General features: G+C 42.3%; 1 protein-coding gene across 1 annotated transcript in view; it reads left to right on the top strand.

The window, feature by feature from the left end:
- Positions 1–255: 255 nt before the first annotated feature.
- Hsf5 (heat shock transcription factor 5) overlaps positions 256–19,157 on the top strand; it is a 47,127-nt gene continuing 28,225 nt past the window's right edge. The window contains exons 1-3 of the mRNA XM_052758618.1: positions 256–892; positions 6,420–6,794; positions 18,095–18,192. Coding sequence (XP_052614578.1) covers positions 256–892; positions 6,420–6,794; positions 18,095–18,192 — 1,110 coding nt within the window. The remainder of the gene's footprint in view (positions 893–6,419; positions 6,795–18,094; positions 18,193–19,157) is intronic.

Genomic DNA, 19,157 nt, shown 5'->3' with positions numbered 1-19,157 from the left:
TGGCCTGCCATCACCCTGGCAGGCGTGCGCCCCGCCGAGGGGGAGGGCGGGCTCGCGCCCCGCCGGCCACCACGCGGCGGGAACTCGAGGCCCCATTGGCCGCACCGGCGGGCGTGCGGGGACTCGTGCGCCAACGGTCCGGGCCTCGGCGGCCGGGCGCTGGCAGGAGGGGGCAGGGCGCAGCGAAGGCCCGGGGGATCGAGAACGGTGGGAGAGCCAGGCTCGGCGGGGCGAGGCCCAGGGCCCGGGCGGGCGATGGAGGAGGCGCTGCTGTCCACCCCCATCAACCCCAACAACTTCCCCGCCAAGCTGTGGCGGCTGGTGAACAGCCCTCGGTACCGCTCCATCCGCTGGGACGGCCGTGGCGAGGGGCTGCTCATCGACCAGCCGCTCTTCGAGGCCGAGCTGCTTAGCCCGCCGGGCCCGGGGGCCGGGGGCGCCGGGAGCGGCGGCGGGGGCGGCGGCGGGGGCGGCGGCAGCGGCGTCGGGGCGGCCGGGGCCGAGCCCGAGCTCTTCAAAACCACCAACTTCACCAGCTTCATCCGCCAGCTCAACCTCTACGGCTTCCGCAAGGTGGTGCTGGGTGGGCCGGGGGCGGCGGGGCCCGGGTCAGGGCCTGGGGCTGGCGGGCCGGCGGGCGACGGGCCACTCCACCACTTCCACAGCCCGCACTTCCGTCGCGACCAGCCTCAGCTGCTCGTTCACCTCAAGAGGCTCACCAGCGCCAACAAGGCCAAGCTGGCGGCCGGACTGGAGGTGCCCTGTCGCCCGCCCAACCGCTTCCAGCGGCTCCTCATCACGTCAGCCTCCGCCTCCGCCTCCGCCTCCACCTCCCCGCTGCAGCATCAGGACCCGCCGCCCCAGCCCGCCGGGCCCCGGCCCGAGCAGCACGGTGAGTGTGTGCCACCTGGATCCTGGCTCTCCATCATTCATGCACGTGGGCGGCGGGAGCATGCACCATTTCTGCACAACCCCAGGACTAGGTCACATCACCTGCGTCATCCTCACCTAGCACCTGCCTTTTCTCTGGCAAGAGTCCATAAGCATTCCCAGGTCTGTGTGTCTAGCTGCAAAAAGGGCCTAGGCTTTAGGCTTGCTTTCTACTCTTCTCCAAGAGAGTGATCCCCAAGAGTTAACTTGCTTCTAAACCTCTTAGCCATTTACCTCTGCCTAGTCTCTCCACTGTGATCATCCAGAATAAGCAGTCCTTCATTGAAGCATCAGATGGGAAGGGCCTCTATTGTCCGGTCCTCAGAACCGGCAATCTACGGGTTCCAGTACGAAGGAACAAAGTCACTGCCCAGAAAACTTAAGGAATTAACCCAACCCAGGGAAAGGGGAAGAGGTCCCTCGAGTGGAAATGTATTCTTGAAGGGACATGCCACTTTTCACCAATGAACACATCTAAGAAATCATTGAAATATTATCTATCTAAGGGGCAAGCTTTGTTCCTGTGTAGAATCAATTCACTAATACTTGCATCACAACTAATTAGAGCTTAATACCTGACTTGAGATGTTACTGGTGGGCAAACATAAAGCAAAATAGCTAAAGACGAAGCAAAACAAAAACTAGAGGTCAAGACTTAGTTTAACAGAATTTTAGAAAGCACCCATTCATACTTTATCCTGGTCATTCAGGATGGGGGAGGCTGTGTGAATATTTAGTGAAAAATTCAGAAACCTTTGGTCATGGTTATTTCATGCCTCTCTGCACTCCTACACACAGGTGAGGGTGGCCGTGGTCCCTTGCTCTGTTTGGAGGCCACAATAGACAGCTGTACCAAGGAAGCACGGGCGCTAATCGGGATTTGGAATTCTTTTTTATTTATTTTTTTTCCACCTTCAAATAGAAGAGAAATAGAAACATCTTCAGACTGTTAGCATGGTGAAGCATAAAGAAGTCTGGGTTATTTTTGAGGCATGGAAAAAATTTAAATGTGCAAATAACACTGTGGTCCCTTTAATCTAGCCCCAGTACTGAAGCAATACTGCATTTGGAATTTGGAAGATAAGAGCCTAGGTTTTCTGTCTGTGGAGTTTAGAAGATAAGGAACTAGGTTAGAGTTCTAGTGACCTGCTGAGAAAATAACAGTGGCATAGGAATGTTCTAAAGGAGTTCTAAAGGAAAAGGGAGCTGCCCCCTTGTGGTCCTTGATTTAGCTGAGGATTTGTGTGGAGAAAGAAGTGGAGACAGTCCTATGGAATATGTTTTGAGGAAACGCTAGCTCGGGTTGTTTGGTTTTCACGGCTCATTGCTAGAGGACACTAGGAGAAAAGACAAGGAAATAACGTTCCTAGGGCGAGCTCTTTTAATCTTTTCCCTCACCGATCTTAAGCCAGTTGTGTTCTTTTTGTTGGTGTTTAAAATGACACGTATTTACTTACTTGTGTATACTTGCACACGCATGCACTTGACGTATGGCGTGTGTGGAGGTCAAAGGACAACTTGTCATGAGTCTGTTCTCTTCTACTGGGGCTTAGACTCAAGCCATCAGGCTTGGTGGCAGGCACCTTTACCGAGTGAGCCCTTTTTTTGTTATTATATTTTCCCAGTTGGATTCATAAGGCCAGTGTCCAACTTATTTAAGCATTTTAAAGATTACTTGTTGAAAAAAATGATGCTTTTTCAGTGTGTGGGGTGTGTGAGTGTGTTTCCAGGCATCTCCTATTCTCTCCCTGGTGTACAGAAGGGTGGCAGCCATTGCCTGTATTTAGAGCAGGAGACAGTGGTGTGGCTGTCTTAGGTGTGATGTAGTTCTTTTGCAGTCCCGGGAATACTGTTGCAGTCTGTCTCCTTCCGGGCACTTCTGTTGTTCCCCACCCTCTTTTTTCTTTGACATTTTAATTTTAGGGTACAAGGTCTTGGTGTGTAGTCCAGGTTGACTTTGCAGTCTTCTCGACTCAACCTCCCAAAAGCTGGGGTTATAGGCATGTGCCACCCTGCCGGGCTTCCCACACCTGGTGTTTATTCCATTTGGACTTGCCTTGGTTATATGACTGCTGCTTCCTGCCTTCCAAATCCTCCTTAGTTGTAGAATGGTCTATTTTAGGACCTAGTGTTCTAATTAGATCCACTAAGTCAAGAATATACTTGATAAAAGTGTGAAGATTCTGTGGGGTGTTTTTTTCCCTTTTTGGTTAAGCCCATTTATGTATTTTGTTTTCATTGGCAATATAATATTTGTTATGCTGGTCAAAATGAAGTTGAAAGTCTAGGGAGTTGATACTCTTGTGTGGAAACACAAGTTTTCGATAAGCAAATTTTGGGATTCTTGGATGGAAATGGTTAGTTTGGTTTCATTTCCATAAAAGGAATAGAATCTTGGCTGGGCAGTGGTGGCACACGCCTTTAATCCCAGCACTCAGGAGGCAGAGCCAGGTGGATCTCTGTGAGTTCGAGGCCAGCCTGGTCTACAAAGTGAGTTCCAGGAGAAACCCTGTCTCAAAAAAACCAAACCAAAAAAAAAAAAAAAAAAAAAAAGAATCTTAAAAAAAAAAAAAAAATCCATCATGCCCCACATTTCCAGAATTCTGAATTCAAATATTGCCAAATATACCTTAAAGATGTTCTGAAGACATGAATATAAACTAATCATGTCTTCATTCTTTAAGAAACAAGTTGAAGTATGACCTTCTCCCCCCCCCCAACTGATTTGGGGCCATTTTTATGAATACTTTGAAATTTTCATCATTTTGTATTTTGATCATATTCATCCCTCGCTCCTCCCCCTCCTTCCAGATCCACTCCCCGCCTCATGTCCTCACATAGATCCGAGTCTAGTTTATACTACCCATGGACTCGTGGGTGTGGGGTCAGCCACTGGAGCATGGCTGACCCCTTAGGGGCCACACCCTTCAAGAAAACTGACTCTCCTTTCCCCAGAAGCCATCAACTGTCAATAGTGAGGAATGACCTCCTAATCCTGGCAATATTTTTATATTATCAGCATCTAAAATAGGTAATGGCCCCAGCATCACTCAGAGTTTATCACCAGAGAGGCAGAATTTATTTATTTATTTATTTATTTATTTATTGGTTTTTTTCCAGACAGGGTTTCTCTGTGTAGCCCTGGCTGTCCTGGAACTCGCTCTGCTGGCCTTGAACTCGCTCTGCTGGCCTTGAACTCACAGAGATCCACCTGCCTCTGCCTCTTGAGTGCTGGGATTAAAGGTGTCTGTCACCACCACCTGGCTAGAATTTATTTTTTAATTCAGATTTAAACTACATTTTTGGAACCCAATTAGAGATTTTAGCAGCCAGCCCTGAAGGTTTAGTGAGCTCAGGTAACATGTAGTTTTGGCATGTGAAACGCTCCAGGAGAAATCAAGTAAGGGGTGGGGGTAGGTGAGATGCTCAGAAACACCTGTTATGAAAAGTACCAGTTTCTTTAGGAAAACCAGAATCGTTAGTGGTGAGTTCAAGGCATGTGAATATAAGAAACTGGTAGGCAAGCAACATCATAAAAGCTGCTCATAGGAAAACTTGGGGTGTTTTGTTTTGACAGTGGTGGGGATCAAACCCAGAGCTGCACACATTCCAGGCAAGTTCTCTGTCACTGGGCCATATCCCCAGCCAAGAAAATTGTTTAAAAGGTCTGTCATTTGAATACTTTCAGTCTTCTAAAGTAGGATTTTTTTTCCTTCATTAGATAGAGTGCTTGGTTTCCTAGGCTCCAGAATTTGTGTTGTTAGTGTTCATGCATGTATTTGTTTATTCTTGGTGTTAATCTTCATTTGCTAAGGAAATTAATTGCCATGGAAATAGAACGGGAGATGTGTAATGTGTTGAGTGGTTTATAATTTGATTATTTGAATGGGTAAATATTTGAGTGACATCTTTCAACATGTGGCTTAGCACTGAAGTCACACATAAATTAAGTTTTGCCTCTGTTTAATAAAAGTTAGCTCATTAAAGTAAATTGCCTAATAAGATTAGTTTAAGAAAGCATGTTGAAAGGAAATTGTGGGCCGGGCTGTGGTGGCACATGCCTTTAATCCCAGCACTTGGGAGGCAGAGCCAGGTGGATCTCTTGTGAGTTCGAGGCCAGCCTGGTCTACAGAGCGAGATCCAGGACAAGCACCAAAATAACATGGGAAAACCCTGTCTCAAAAAAAACAAAAACAAAAAGAAAAAAGAAAGGAAATTGTGAACCACATAATCAATAGGTAATATTCTCCTTCTGAATAAATTAGTTTAGTTTTTTTATGTTCAAGAATTACAATCTATAAAGTAAATCCAGGCTATAATGTTTATAGCTGTCATTTGCTCATTACATACTTTTGTCCTTTTCCTCTCATTTTTTATCTGGTTAGATAAGGAAAAATAAATGCTTGTGTCAGAGTCTCTGAGATTAGCCATCTGAAGTTTCAATCAGTGTTCCTGTGATGCATGTGGGAGTCCAGTGTTTGAAGGCCACTGATATCTGGGAAAGGTCTCTGTTAGAGACTAAAGAAAAGGAAAATGCAGGGCTTACACTATAGCCCAGTGGGTCAAGTGCTTTCCTAGCATATGCAAGTCATATGCAAAGGGTTTGATCCCCAGACCTGAAACGAGAGAAAAACTCAGCAAAGATGCTTGCTTGTTTGCTTGCTTGATTATTTGAGAAAATGAAGAACACTAGATGAAAGACTTCGAGCCTGACTGTTCTGCAAGGATTTGTTGTTAGGCAGAGTGAGGCGGCACTTTGGTGCCTTTGGTCTTGGCACTCAGTTGGCTGAGGCAAGAGAATGCTTCAGCGCTTCACTTAAACCTGGGCTGTGTAGTGAGTAATCAGGCCAGGTCAGGGCAATATAGCAAGACTGTCTCCAGAAATGAACTACATAAATAAATATAAAGTAAACAAAACAAGGGACCATTGAGGCAGCTCGGTGAGTCAAGGTGCTTGCTGAATTTGATCTCCCATAACCCACTTGGTGGAGGGGAGAACTAACTCCTGGAGATTGTCCCAAGAGCCACACACATGCTGTGGCAGGCATGCTCAAACAATAAGTAAATAATTAATCATTGCAATAAAGAAATAAACATAAAAGTAATTGAAAGGGGGCAAAGGGCATAATATCTCTTTGTGTCTCATGTTATGAATTCATATTTGTTCTGAAAATTTCTTTTGTATGTGTAATAGAGTAATACTTCCTTACTTATTAAAGTTCCTGAATGTCTTGAAAGAATGCATGGAAACTTTGGATTTAATTTCAGCGTTAGAGGCCGGCCACTTTACCTTTATGACAGTCATGCTGGGAATCATCACGAGTTGGTTATTCTTTCAGCACTGTGTTCTGAATTTGGTTTTGCTAAATTCAAAGTTCTGTCGTGTTAAGAATAGCTGAGAGGTGAACGACTGTGTATTTTTGACCTTTGGTTTACTGACTGATGGTGTATTGTAAAGTTTGTAAATGTGTTCTTCCTCTTTTATGCAGGACCAGTGGCTGTAGGACAATTTCACCGGTCATTCCGGCGAGATAATTTGTCTCCTTATTCCTACGTATCAACTTCATCCCACAACCACAGCACCTTCCCTCTGAAAGGTTTAGATCGAACCCCAATTCCTCCTAGAACATGGCAGAACTCCCTTGGAATGCACCCTGGACAAGTGGAGACATCTCCCACTTTTTCAGATAAAGGGGTTCCATTTCCTGTACTGCAGAGATTTCCAACTGAGGTTACTTATACGCTGCAGCCCAGCGCCACATCTGTACACGTTCAACAAGGTCCTCAAACAATGGTCAGCTCCTCCCAAAAATATAGTAACTACACCCCCTCGGCGCAGTACTCCCAAGCCTACTATCCAACAGGTAGGAGACGTTCGAGTTCACTGGCTTCTATAAAGGTAGTTTATAAGAACATTTATATTTTTATAGCATTTTAATCTTTGTGTGCTTATCAAATAGGAATATGCATTTAAAAATGTCAGTGACTTTTTAACCAGACATATTTTTAAACACTATATAATGATTAGGGGCTGGGGAGATGGATGGCTCAGTGGTGAAGGGAGTGTACTGTTCTTGCAGAGGACCCTAGCACCCATAACTGCCTGTAACTTCAGCTCCAGATGACCCAGTGCCCTGGCCTTCACCAGCATCTGCACTCACATGTGCATAGATCACCCCCCATAGACACCTCATTAAAATACATTTTACATATATAATACATATATAAAGTTTCATCTGTTCTTAAGGATTTTGAAAATCTATTACCACATAAAAGTGTGTATTTTCAGTGACGTGAAAATTCTATATCCTCAAAGTATATTCTAGATCTGAAATTAAGATTTAGTGCCCTGGGAGGCTGGAGAGACGGCTCAGTGGTTAAGAATACTGGCTGATTTTCCAGAGGACCCTGGTTCAGTTCCCAGCACCCACATGGCAGCTCACACCTGTCTGTAACTGCAGTTCCAGGGGACCCGACACCCTCACACAGACAAAACACCAGTGCACATAAGAGAGAGAGCGATTCGGTGTCCTGGGGCGTTCCTTCTGTCCCACCATTGTTGTAATGCTTACTTCAGTTTTTTGGGTTTTTTTAAAGATTTATTTTATTTATTATATAAACAGTGTTCTTTCTGCAAGTTTGCCTGTACTCCAGAAGAGGGAATCAGATGGCTGTGAGCCACCATGTGGTTGCTGGGAATTGAACTCACGACCTCTGGAAGAATAGTCAGTGCTCTTAACCTCTGAGCCATCTCTCCAGCCCCAGTTTGTTTTTAAGATATAGTTTTTATTTCACAAATGAGATTACCTCATCAAATCATTTTAGTATTTAAGTAATGAAGCGTAATAAGAACATATACTCTTTGAAAATTAAATCCTTAAAGTGTGATGAATAGTAGAACCCTGCACTAGTCACCCCAGCCGACTAAGAACTGAGGAGTGACCGACAGACTGACAGCTGTAGCTGTTAATTCAGCCAAGGCCATTGAGGACAGGCTGGTCCATCCCAAGACACTGGGACCCTTCCCGCAGTTACCGTTGCTTTTGCTTCTTGGAAAAAATTTAGTATTTTCTAATACCCTTTTGCAAGGTAGTATTATTTCCTTCAAATTACATTCTATTTTGTGTTTCGTCATGTGTAGTTCCGTGTTTTGACAGCAAGACAAAATTCACCCTCAATAACCACACAGTACAGTTACATACAAAAAATTAGGAAAATGCACATAACGTTTTAGTAAGTTTGTAATTTTGTGTGGTATCATTCATAGCTAGCCTTGGCTATATGTGGCCTGTGGCCATGGGTTGGACGAGCCTGCACAGAGAGGGAATAGACAGAAGACAAGGGTCAAAGCTTTCGGAGAAGACCAGAAGGAGGAGGGATGTAGAAGCATTGATTTTTGTCAGTTTTGCAGATCTAGAAAGAATCTCTGAAAGGGGTTTTGCTAGGCCATTCTTCCAGGGAAGATTGAACAATTTAAGAGAAAGGAATATAAACTAGAAAAGGAATTAAATAATCGGTTGACATTTAAAATTGTAAATGTGGTAACTGTTCTGTTTGTGATATTATTGTTTTCTGACTGTTAACATCTAAATATGTGGTTTTCCTATTGACTCATTGCATTTTACCTAATATAAATTTCAAAGGTATCAGTGATACTTTCACTAAATGTCCAAGTTGAATTCAGTTGTAGATGTTTATTTAGAGCTACTACTCTCCTGATGATGGAGCTGAGAATGAAGAAAGTGAATATGACTTAATATTTTTAATTGTTTTGCCTGTTAGTAAAAGCTGAAAGATTTATATAGTCCGAGAAGAAACTAGAGTACTATTTTTGCTCATTAGAAGTTTTTAAAACTTACTGCCTTATATAGAAAATGATTAAGCTCTAATATTTTTCCAGATTTGCAGCTACTTTTTATTTGTTTGTTTGTTTGTTTGTTTGAGACAGGGTTTCTCTTTGTAGTTTTGGTACCTGTCCTGGATCTAGCTCTGTAGACCAGGCTGGCCTCAAACTCACAGAGATTCGCCTGGCTCTGCCTCCCGAGTGCTGGGACTACCAAAATTTCATAAATGATTAATTTCTATAGTAAAGGCAAATCCAGGAACTGAAAACAAAATGCCATCAGGCTGACTAACAAAATGATCATCAGGTTCTCTTTTTATGTTTGTCCCTCCTTTGAAGCAGTAACTGTCCTTGCCTAGAACATTTGTGCATTCACAGTTCTTCCAAGACAGAATGATGTATCTGGTGTGAGCTGCTTCTATAATCTAACCCCTCCTAACCCTCCATTACCTTCAGTGTGATACTATAATTCTTCAAAGACAGAATGATGTATCTGGTGTTAGCTGCTTCTGTAATCTAACCCCTCCTAACCCTCCGTTACCTTCAGTGTGATACTATAATCTCCCTCTTTTGTAGAGAAATGTTCATTTTAGGCCTTTTAATTTTACTCATTTTTTACTGCGTATTTAAATATACTTAATATTCATCCATATTTACCTATCAAGTTCTGTGTTAAGGATTTTTTTCTTGACTAGCATGCTGAATTGGCTCAAAATCAACTTTGCCTTCTTTTCAAAGTTGTTTCTTTCCTTTCTGTGTGGATGTATGTGGTATTTGTGTGTGTGTTCAAATGTGTTGTGGGTGTGCGTGCATGTGTGTGCACATGCATACAGAGGACAAAGGTTGATGCTGGGGGTTTTCTTTGTCACTCTCCACTTTGTTTACTGAGGCAGGGTCTCTCCATGATTGGCTAGCATAGCTAGTCAGTGTGCCCAGGGATCGTGCTTATGCCTTCTGACTGTGACTTTTATGTGGACTAAAGCTCCACACTCTGGTCCTGGTCTTCATGCTTGTTCTGAAAGTGCTTTACCCACCGAGCCCTCTCTTCAGCCCCCAAAATTATGTTTTTAAGGTCAAGGTAGTGATGATTAATAAGTTATAAATGTCCTAATCTCATTTTCAAATGAGTACTTATGTAGCGGTTACTATGACCAGGCACCGTTCTAAGGACTTTCTAAATATCAATTCATTTAATTCTCAGATGTACCTTATAAGATAGGTTTTTGTCATTTTATAGATGGAGAAACTGAGGCACAACTAGTAAGTGGCAGACTGATGGAAAAGCCCAGCCAGCCTGACTCAGTCTACCTACATTCTTAGAAAAGAAGCCCCCGCCCCAAGTGCACTCGTGTGTGTGTGTGTGTGTGTGTGTGTGTGTGTGTGTGTGTGTGTGTGGTTTCGGTTGCTCTTGTTTTGCTATATTTCTCTGTTAGGGGAATCTTCTGATATTTCTCTCTGCCAGAGTTAGCTCTTGTCAGGTGCGGTAGACATGAAGAGGTTGGAGGAGAGACCTATTCTTGTGTGCTGCTGATGGCATTGGGACTGCTCTGGGTTATTACCCGAAGAAAGGGAACATGCTCCAGATGTTAGAGTGGGAAGGTCAAATTGGGAGCCCTGGGTAGTGTGGCTGCTTTTAATGTATTTCAGTATCCTCTCCTCTCGCCATAGTCCTTGATTATAATGGACCCTTGGTAAATATTCTGTTGAGTGGAGTGGACTGGTTCTAGTTCATTTGGTCATCTGATATGGCCATTAATGGGTTATCATAATTCTCAATTTCTCATCCTGTGAGGAAGCCATAATAGTTTGGGCCAGAAACTGAATAATGTCTATGAATAGCTTCTGTAAAAATTAAAACACAAGTAACATGTAAAGGATAGAATACTTTAGCCAGTATGGTAGTACATACCTGTGGTCTCAGCACTTGAGATGTAGAGGCAGTTGGTTCTGGAATTCAAGGCCAGCCTGGGCTACATGAGACCCGTCTCAAAAAGCAAACACACACACACACACACACACACACACACACACACACACACACACACACACATGCACAAGAGCTGGGGGGATGGTTGAGTCAGTACAATGCTTGCTATGCATCATGAGGACCCGAGTTTGTACACCCAGCACCCACATAAAATGTCCAGTGCTGTATGCCTGTAGTCCTTGTACTGGAAGCAGAGACAGGAGGATGCTTGGTGGCTAGGCAGTTTAGCTGTAGCAGTGAGCTCCAGCTTCAGGGAGACAGTCCATCAAAAGCTGAGGAAGAGATTGAGGAAGATATTTGACATCAACCTCTGACTTACACACACACACACACACACACACACACACACACACACACAAAATATTTTCAAAATTCGTCTTTTAAATAAGGCTAGTAACTAATACTATAAGTTTCTCTGCCTGGGGCAAGCCCCCAGCAGCACGGGGCTCAAAGGGAAGCTATGGAGTCGGTGCGTACTGGACTTTTTTATGAGGGTGTTAGGGAAAAATACTCACACACTCTCTTGATATTTTCCTCAGACCTTTTCTTTATTCTTCTTTTGTATTCTCTATTCTTTATTTTCCTGGTGATTTCCTTCTCATTCTTGATGCTTTCCTTCTAACTCTATCTTTATTCCTGATGCTTTCCTTCTAACTCTATCTTTATTCCTGATGTTTTCCTTCTAACTCTATCTTTATTCCTGATGTTTTCCTTCTAACTCTATCTTTATTCTTGATGTTTTCCTTCTAACTCTCTCATTCTTGGTGTTTTCCTTCTAGCCCACTTTAACTCTATCTTTATTATTTTTCTTACAACTTATATACCCCAGCAAAATCTTTCAGGCAATATAAAGATCACAATGTGGTTACATTCTCAATGTGGTTACATTTTCAAGTGATGATTACAATGATTACAAAACAAACAGTAAAAAACAGCATGTCTTCCATATCCCTTACCTGATTAAACATTTTATGTATTACAGGTGAAAAACAAATTATCCCAAGAACCCACATAACATTCATACCCAAGCAACTTGTTATAGATTAACTGTGTGGGCAAGCAAGGTATTCTTCTCAGTCAGATCTTTTACTGGCAGGCTGCACTTTGCAGTTACAAAGAAAGGGTCAGTTACTTTATTACTTATCTTGAAAGGTAATCTTATAAGGAATCTTAAAGGAATCACAAATCTAAACTTTTATATATGAAAAAGAATGAGTCAGCTCTACTGTAAATCTTTGGGATGCATACCCACTGGCAAGTAGTTTTTTTATACCAGGAGATTGAGGGCAAAAATGGGTACAAGGAATATTTTTTTTAATTTTTTTTTTCCAGAGCTGAGGACCAAACCCAGGGTCTTGTGCTTGCTAGACAAGCACTCTACCTCTGAGCTAACTCCCCAACCCTGGGGTACAAGGAATTAATTATCACATTTGGTCATCAACCAATCCTAGCAAGAAAAGTGCATCAGCTAGTAATAATTGGGCTGCTTTGTTCTTACTAAAGAGTTCTGCATTCAACTATGTGTCTTTCTAAAACTTTAGATTATCTTCTTGGGTTTTTCACCTCAAAGCTATTGACAAAAACATTTTAGTCTAACTTTTAAGTTATTTTCAAAGCTTTGTTTCAGCTGTGATGCACTCCAAAACTCGTGAACACATCTCCCAACATTAAGGTTAAAAGAATTTAAACTAGCTGGGCTAACTGGACCTCAGTTGTTTTTCTTATTCATTAACCTAAGCCACAGTCTATACGGCTCCTCAATAGAAACTCATGTGTTCTAGCTGTGTGACATCTTTGTTTATATTTTTTAATCATCAAAACTCTATTTAAACTAACATTATTATTATCATTGTCTAAATGATAAAGTGTACTGTCTAAGTACACTTAGGAAGAAATCATCTTTATAATAATCCACAGGTAGCCGGGAAGTGGCGCACGCCTTTAATCCCAGCACTCGGGAGGCAGAGGCAGGTGGATCTTTGTGAGTTCGAGGCCAGCCTGGTCTACAGAGTGAGATCCAGGAAAGGCGCAAAGCTACATGGAGAAACCCTGTCTCGGAAAAAAAAAAGTGCCCAGTAGAACAGGACGTTCCTATGAGACAGACACACCACATCACAGGCAGTGGGGATCTTCCCACACCCATTTACACCATGTCAGATCCCAGAGAAAGATGGCAGCAGAAGCAAAAGACATCCCGGGGTCTGTGCTCTTGGAGACTCGCCCATCAGGGAGGTGTCCCCTGGTGGGCTGGCACCTTGAACTTCAGTTGCCACCTGCTGCTCCTCTGACACAGCCACCAGCATGTAAGGGCTAAATAATTTGTATAAATATATGCTTTGGGGCCTGGAGAGATGGCTCAGAGTCAGTCTATAAATGCCTGTAACTCCAGCTCCAGGGGACCCAGCGCTCTCTATTGGCCTCCATGGGCACCTGCACTCATATATAAAAACCCACATGAAGATGTATACATCGCCGGGCGGTGGTGGCGCACGCCTTTAATCCCAGCACTCGGGAGGCAGAGCCAGGCGGATCTCTGTGAGTTCGAGGCCAGCCTGGGCTACCAAGTGAGTTCCAGGAAAAGGCGCAAAGCTACACAGAGAAACCCTGTCTCGAAAAAACCAAAAAAAAAAAAAAAAAAAAAAAAAGATGTATACATCATTAAAATAAAATCTTGAAATACAAGATACATAAAGTATTTGAATATTTTTAATTTAAAAATATTTTTCATTATTTAAAATTGTATTTGAATTAGTCCTTGGGCAAAAGAATTGCTTATAATCATCATTACCATCATTATTATTTGAAATAGTTTCTCATGTTGTGGCTCTGGTTGGCCTGGAACTCACAGAGGTCTGCCGCCTCTGCCTCCCAAGTGCTGGGATTAAAGGCTCTCATTGGGTTTGTTTGTTTGTTTGTTTGTTTTTCCAAGACAGGGTTTCTCTGTGTAACAGCCCTGGCTGTCCTGTCCTGAAACTCGATTTATAGACCTGCTGACCTTGAACTAGATCTGCCTGGCTCTGCCTCCCGAGTTCTGGGATTAAAGGTGTGCGCCACCACTGACCAGCCTCATCATATCTTAAAGGTTCATCCACTTTGTAGTATGTGTCAAATTTCCCTTTCTAAAGATGATGAATAATTACACATACAGGTATCAGTATTTATTCATTTGTCTGTTGAAGGGCTCTAGGTTGCTTCCACTTTTGTAGACTATTGCTACTCTGAACATGGGCATAGAACGTCTTTTGAGACAGGATATTGCTGTGTATCCCAGGTTAGCTTCAAACTCGAAGTCCTCCCTCCTGAGATTCCTGAGTGTTGAAAGTTCAGCTTTGCATTACTATGCCCAACTTAAAAATATTTTTTCAGGGTAGGCAGTGATGGTGCACGCCTTTAATCCCAGCACTCAGGAGGCAGAGGCAGGAGGATCTCTGAGTTCCAGGACAGCCAGGGCTGTTTCACAGAGAAACCCTGTTTCAGAAAACAAACAAAACAAAAGCAAAAAATTCATATTCCTAACTTTCATTTATTTTGGGTATACAGATGCAGGTCCACTTAGGATCAGGCTATGCCAATATGTTCTATAACCCATTGCAAGTTGAAGGTATACTAAAATGCACTTGATTCAGCTAACATTCAGAACTTTCAGAGTTTAGTAGTAGGGTATTCTAGGGTACCGGATGTTGGGAGCTGTTGCTGCCCCATGATCTCAGGAGTGATGAGCTGTGGAACAGATAAGGTCAGTGTATGGTTTATACTGAATGCATTATCACCTTTATACCATTGTAAAGTTGAAAGATTATAAAGGGCTGTATTCCCAGGGGGGCTTTTCTTCATCAGGAATGAGATATTAGAACTTTAGTTGCTATAGTAACTTAATCTTGAAACTGAGTGTATTATTAAATCTACTGTTTCTTTTGAGCATTTATATGACTGGACATTCTCTCACTATTAACACTGTGCTGCCCTGGAGTAGATTCAAATCTGAAATAATATATGTTTAAATTATTTCCATAGAGCTGGGCGATGGTGGTGCATGCCTTTAATCCCAGCATTCCAGAGGCAGAGGCAGGTGGATCTCTGTGAGTTGGAGCCCAGCCTGGACTACAAAGTGAGATCTAGGACAGCCAGGGTTATTACACAGAGAAACCCTGTCTCGAAAAAGAAAACAAAACAAAAAAGATATTTCCATAGGATAAAGTGCAGATGTGTTTGCCTCACCTACAATGAGGGCAATGGTTTTTATAATCTGAATGTTTATTACTGAGAAATTGTAAAATGCCTTCTACTCTTACATTTGCATGTGAGGTGAATTCTAGTTTGTTATTTACATTTTTTTCTTTCCTTTTTGGGTTTTTTTTTTTTTCAAGACAGGGTTTCTCTTTGTAGTCTTGGCTGTCCTGTAACTCACTTTGTAGACCAAACTGGCCTCAGACTCACTGAGATCCCCTTGCCTCTGCCTCTTGAGTGCTAGGATTAAAAGTGTGTGCCACCATCACAGACTACACTTTTTCTTACACGGGGAGCTGAGTGCCTTAAGTGAGCACTGCCTTGAGGAAGACAAAGCAAGATCTTTCTACGGAAGAGTGTGTCTTAGGACACAGGGATAATTTGGTTTCATAATGATATTGTTGGGGAGAGTATTTTAAGTGTGTTACTTTTGTTTATGTTGCATTTGTTTAACTCTGTGAAGCTTGTTACTGTGCCTGGCTAAAACACCTGATGGTCTAATAAAGAACTGACTGGCCAATAGCTGGGCAGGAGAGGGATAGGTGGGGCTGGCAGACAGAGAGGATAAATAGAGGGAGAAATCTGGATGGAAGGAAGAGAGAAGTAACCAGAGAAGGAGGAGGGCTCCAGCGGTCAGCCACCCAGCTACACAGCAAGCCACGGAGTAAGGAACAAAGGTGTACAGGAACAGAAAAGGACAAAAGCCCAGAGGCAAAAGATAAACTGGATAATTTAAAGTTAAGGAAAGCTAGCTAGAAATAAGCCAAGCTAAGGTCAGGCAGGGCATTTATAAGTAATAATAAACCTCCATGTGTGATTTATTTGGGAGCTGGGTGGTGGGCCTCCAAAAGAGCAGAAAAGAGCAACATGTTACTGTTTTCATGATACACAGTACATTAATTTTTCAAAAACTAAGCACAAACTTGGATTTTGGCACCTAGATATTCCTATACCACATACTTGCTAATACCACATTCTATTCTGTTATTTGACGGTGCAGAGTGGGCTGCCTGGTAAGCAGGAGTCTTTGGAGAGTGTAACTTCACAGGCTCTCCTTTCTGTTCTGTTTCTCATCTCTTACTGGACACACGAATAGCACCTAATGGTTTACTGTGTTCTTACACACAAAAATCAGCTATCAACTCTATATTATAATGACATTCTCTGAGCTATATTGTACTTTTATTTCTCCAACAAATTTATTTTAGAGAACATTTTAACATTCAAAATATTTAAACAGGAGAGTCATACTACTGAAATATTAGAAAAATAAATGTAATCTTTGCATTGGTTTATTTATAATGAAGCATTGCTTTTCAGTACAATTTGGAAACAATAACCTGCAGCTCTTGACTAGGTCTGCCACTAGGGGGCTAGGTTTTCCTTAGTAATAAATGAAGGGGAAAAGTCCTTTCTTCGGTTTTGACCCTCCTGCGGGTACTCCATAGTTAGCTATTTATGGATGCACTTTATTTCCAAGCATCTTTATTCTCTCAAGTATAGGAAAAAATGAGTCCATGCTAGAACATCCAGCCTTGCTACTGTTGGCGAATTTCTTACTATCTCTGAGTTTTAGTTACTTACTTTGTAAAGTAATGTTAGTCTGATTGGTATGATAAAAATGCATATGAAGCATCCACCATTGTGTCTGAAGCATGGTGGGCACTCAAAACATATCATCTGCTGTTTGCCCCAAAGGTGTGAGAGACTCTCTTTAGAAAAGAGCTCAGTCTAGTAAACTGACTGGACACCTTTAAGTTACCTGTTCCAGTATAAAGAGTTTGACCTGTTCATGGTGTCTTAACCATAAAGAAAAGGTTTGCAAAATAGAGTTTTGAGTTTGTTATCTAGTACTACACATTTTTTATTAAAATATTGACTGCTGACATTTATTGATTGCTGTCATTACTATTCTGAGTGTTCTGTGTATGCTAGTTCATTACATTGTTCCTTGAAACATCATGTTAGCAGGTTCTGTTATGTCCATGTTTTAATAGAATGCAAACACTGAGACCTGAAGTGATTAACCAAGTTCAGATTTATAAAATACCTAATCATGGAGCCAGGCTACAAAACCAGGCAGGCTGAATCCAGGATCCACATTCCTAACCGCTTGTCTAAATGGCAAAAAATATGTTTTGCATGTTTCTCTATTAAACACATCATATATGGGTAGATTAGAGAATATATTTATTTATTTTACTTTAAAAGCACTTCCCTCTCCAAATAGCAGTTAAAACAATGAAGCAATTATTTAGGAACTACAAATAATAGTTTGCTGACTTTAGTGAAATGAAATTACTTTCAGTAATAATAAACATTTGGTTAGAAAAGTAACAGTAAGCTTAAGCACTAAAGAATCACTTAGTGGCTGGGGATGGAGTGTGGTTGGTAGATACCTGCCTCCTGTACATAGAGCCCTAGGCTTGATCCCCTGGGCTTACATAAACTAGGTGAGGTAGCTCACACCTGTAATCCAGCACTTGAGAGGTAGAGGCAGGAGGGTCATGAGTTCATGGTCATCTTCAGATACAGAGTGAGTTTTTGGCCAGCCTGGGCTGCGTGAGACCCTGTCTCAAAACAACAACAAAAAAGAAATTACAAAAATAGAAACTTTTGCAATTTTATTACAGCCAGGTATAGGTACACACATAAGCCCAGCTCAAGAGGAAGAGAGCTAAGAGGATCCTGGGAGGTCACGGTCAGCCAGGGAGATACATCAAGACCTTGTCTCAAAAACCAATAGATAAGCCGGGCGGTGGTGGCGCACGCCTTTAGTCCCAGCACTCGGGAGGCAGAGCCAGGCGGATCTCTGTGAGTTCGAGGCCAGCCTGGTCTCCAAAGCGAGTTCCAGGAAAGGCGCAAAGCTACACAGAGAAACCCTGTCTCGAAAAACCAAAAAAAAAAAAAAAAAAAAAACCAATAGATAAAACATTTCAGTTTATTATATGACCATGTTTTTAAAGCAATCAACAGCACCCTTGTGTGTGTGTGTGTGTGTGTGTGTGTGTGTGTGTGTGTGTGTGTAACGTGAAGTTCTTTGCATGCTCTGGTTTCTTTGGTTGACGGCTCGTTTGTTTGTTTGTTTGTTTCTGAATCTGTTCCAGCTGTGCTACAGTGCTGTTCTCCTTCCACTCACATGGATGCCCTGAGTGGCTGTGTCACCCCTACTGCCTCTTCCTACGCACACTGTAACTACTTCCAGGTAAGATCCTTGCACACTAACTACTTCCAGGTAAGATCCTTGCACACACTGTGCTTGGCAATACTATTAATTTGACAGATTTTCCAAGTAGAAGCCAGAAATAAGCTGGGTTTGTGGGCAGAGTGTGATGTGAATGATGCCTGAGTGTTATTCTTGGCTAGCATGGTCCAGTGTAGGCACCATTAGCTTCATGTAGCCTTTTTGTTTCTGGACTTTCCTTTTTTGAGACAGGGTCTTGCTATATAAGCAAAACTGGTCTCAAATTCATGATCCTTATGTCTCCACCTTAATGTTGGACCACAGATGTGTATACCACCAAGCCCAGCTCACATGTGACCTTTTAACTTTAAATTACTGGGTTAGGAATTTAGGCCAGTAGTAGAGCACTTGCTTGTCATGCACAGGGCCCTGGGTTTAGTCCTCAGTACTGGAAAAAAAAAATGAAAATTTAAAACTTTCCATAGTCACACTTCATTCCATTTATTAAGTAGTCTTGTGGTTAGTGGCCATAAAACTGCAGCAGAGAAATGCAGTGCTCACATCACTGCTGACAACTATTTTGTATTGTGCTGTTCTAGGCTCTTTCAGAATAAGGAATACCAGAGAAACCCAGGGTATCCAAAATGAGAAATTTAATCGCTGGCCCCTTCAGTCTTAGCATGCATGTTATGAACACCGTACTTCAAATGTCTTGTCAGTATTTCTTAGGAAATAGCTGCTTTGATATAAATGGTTTATATTGATGTTTTTAGAATAAGAATAGATTGTATGCTATGCATTTAGTGCTATAATTCTTAAAGTGGAATTGTGTGTTTGCCCAGATAATAATCTGCTAAGATAGCTTTGCTTCTAAGAGAATTTTTGTGAACGTGCACACACACACCCGTGTGTGTGTGTGTGTGTGTGTGTGTGTGTGTGTGTGTGTGTGTGTGTGTGTGTGTTTGTGTGTGTGTGTGTGTGTGTGT

Source organism: Peromyscus californicus, unplaced genomic scaffold (genome assembly GCF_007827085.1).
Source record: "Peromyscus californicus insignis strain IS unplaced genomic scaffold, ASM782708v3 Scaffold_3__1_contigs__length_106647218, whole genome shotgun sequence".
NCBI lineage: Eukaryota > Metazoa > Chordata > Mammalia > Rodentia > Cricetidae > Peromyscus > Peromyscus californicus.
This window is presented reverse-complemented; position numbering and strand designations above follow the sequence as displayed.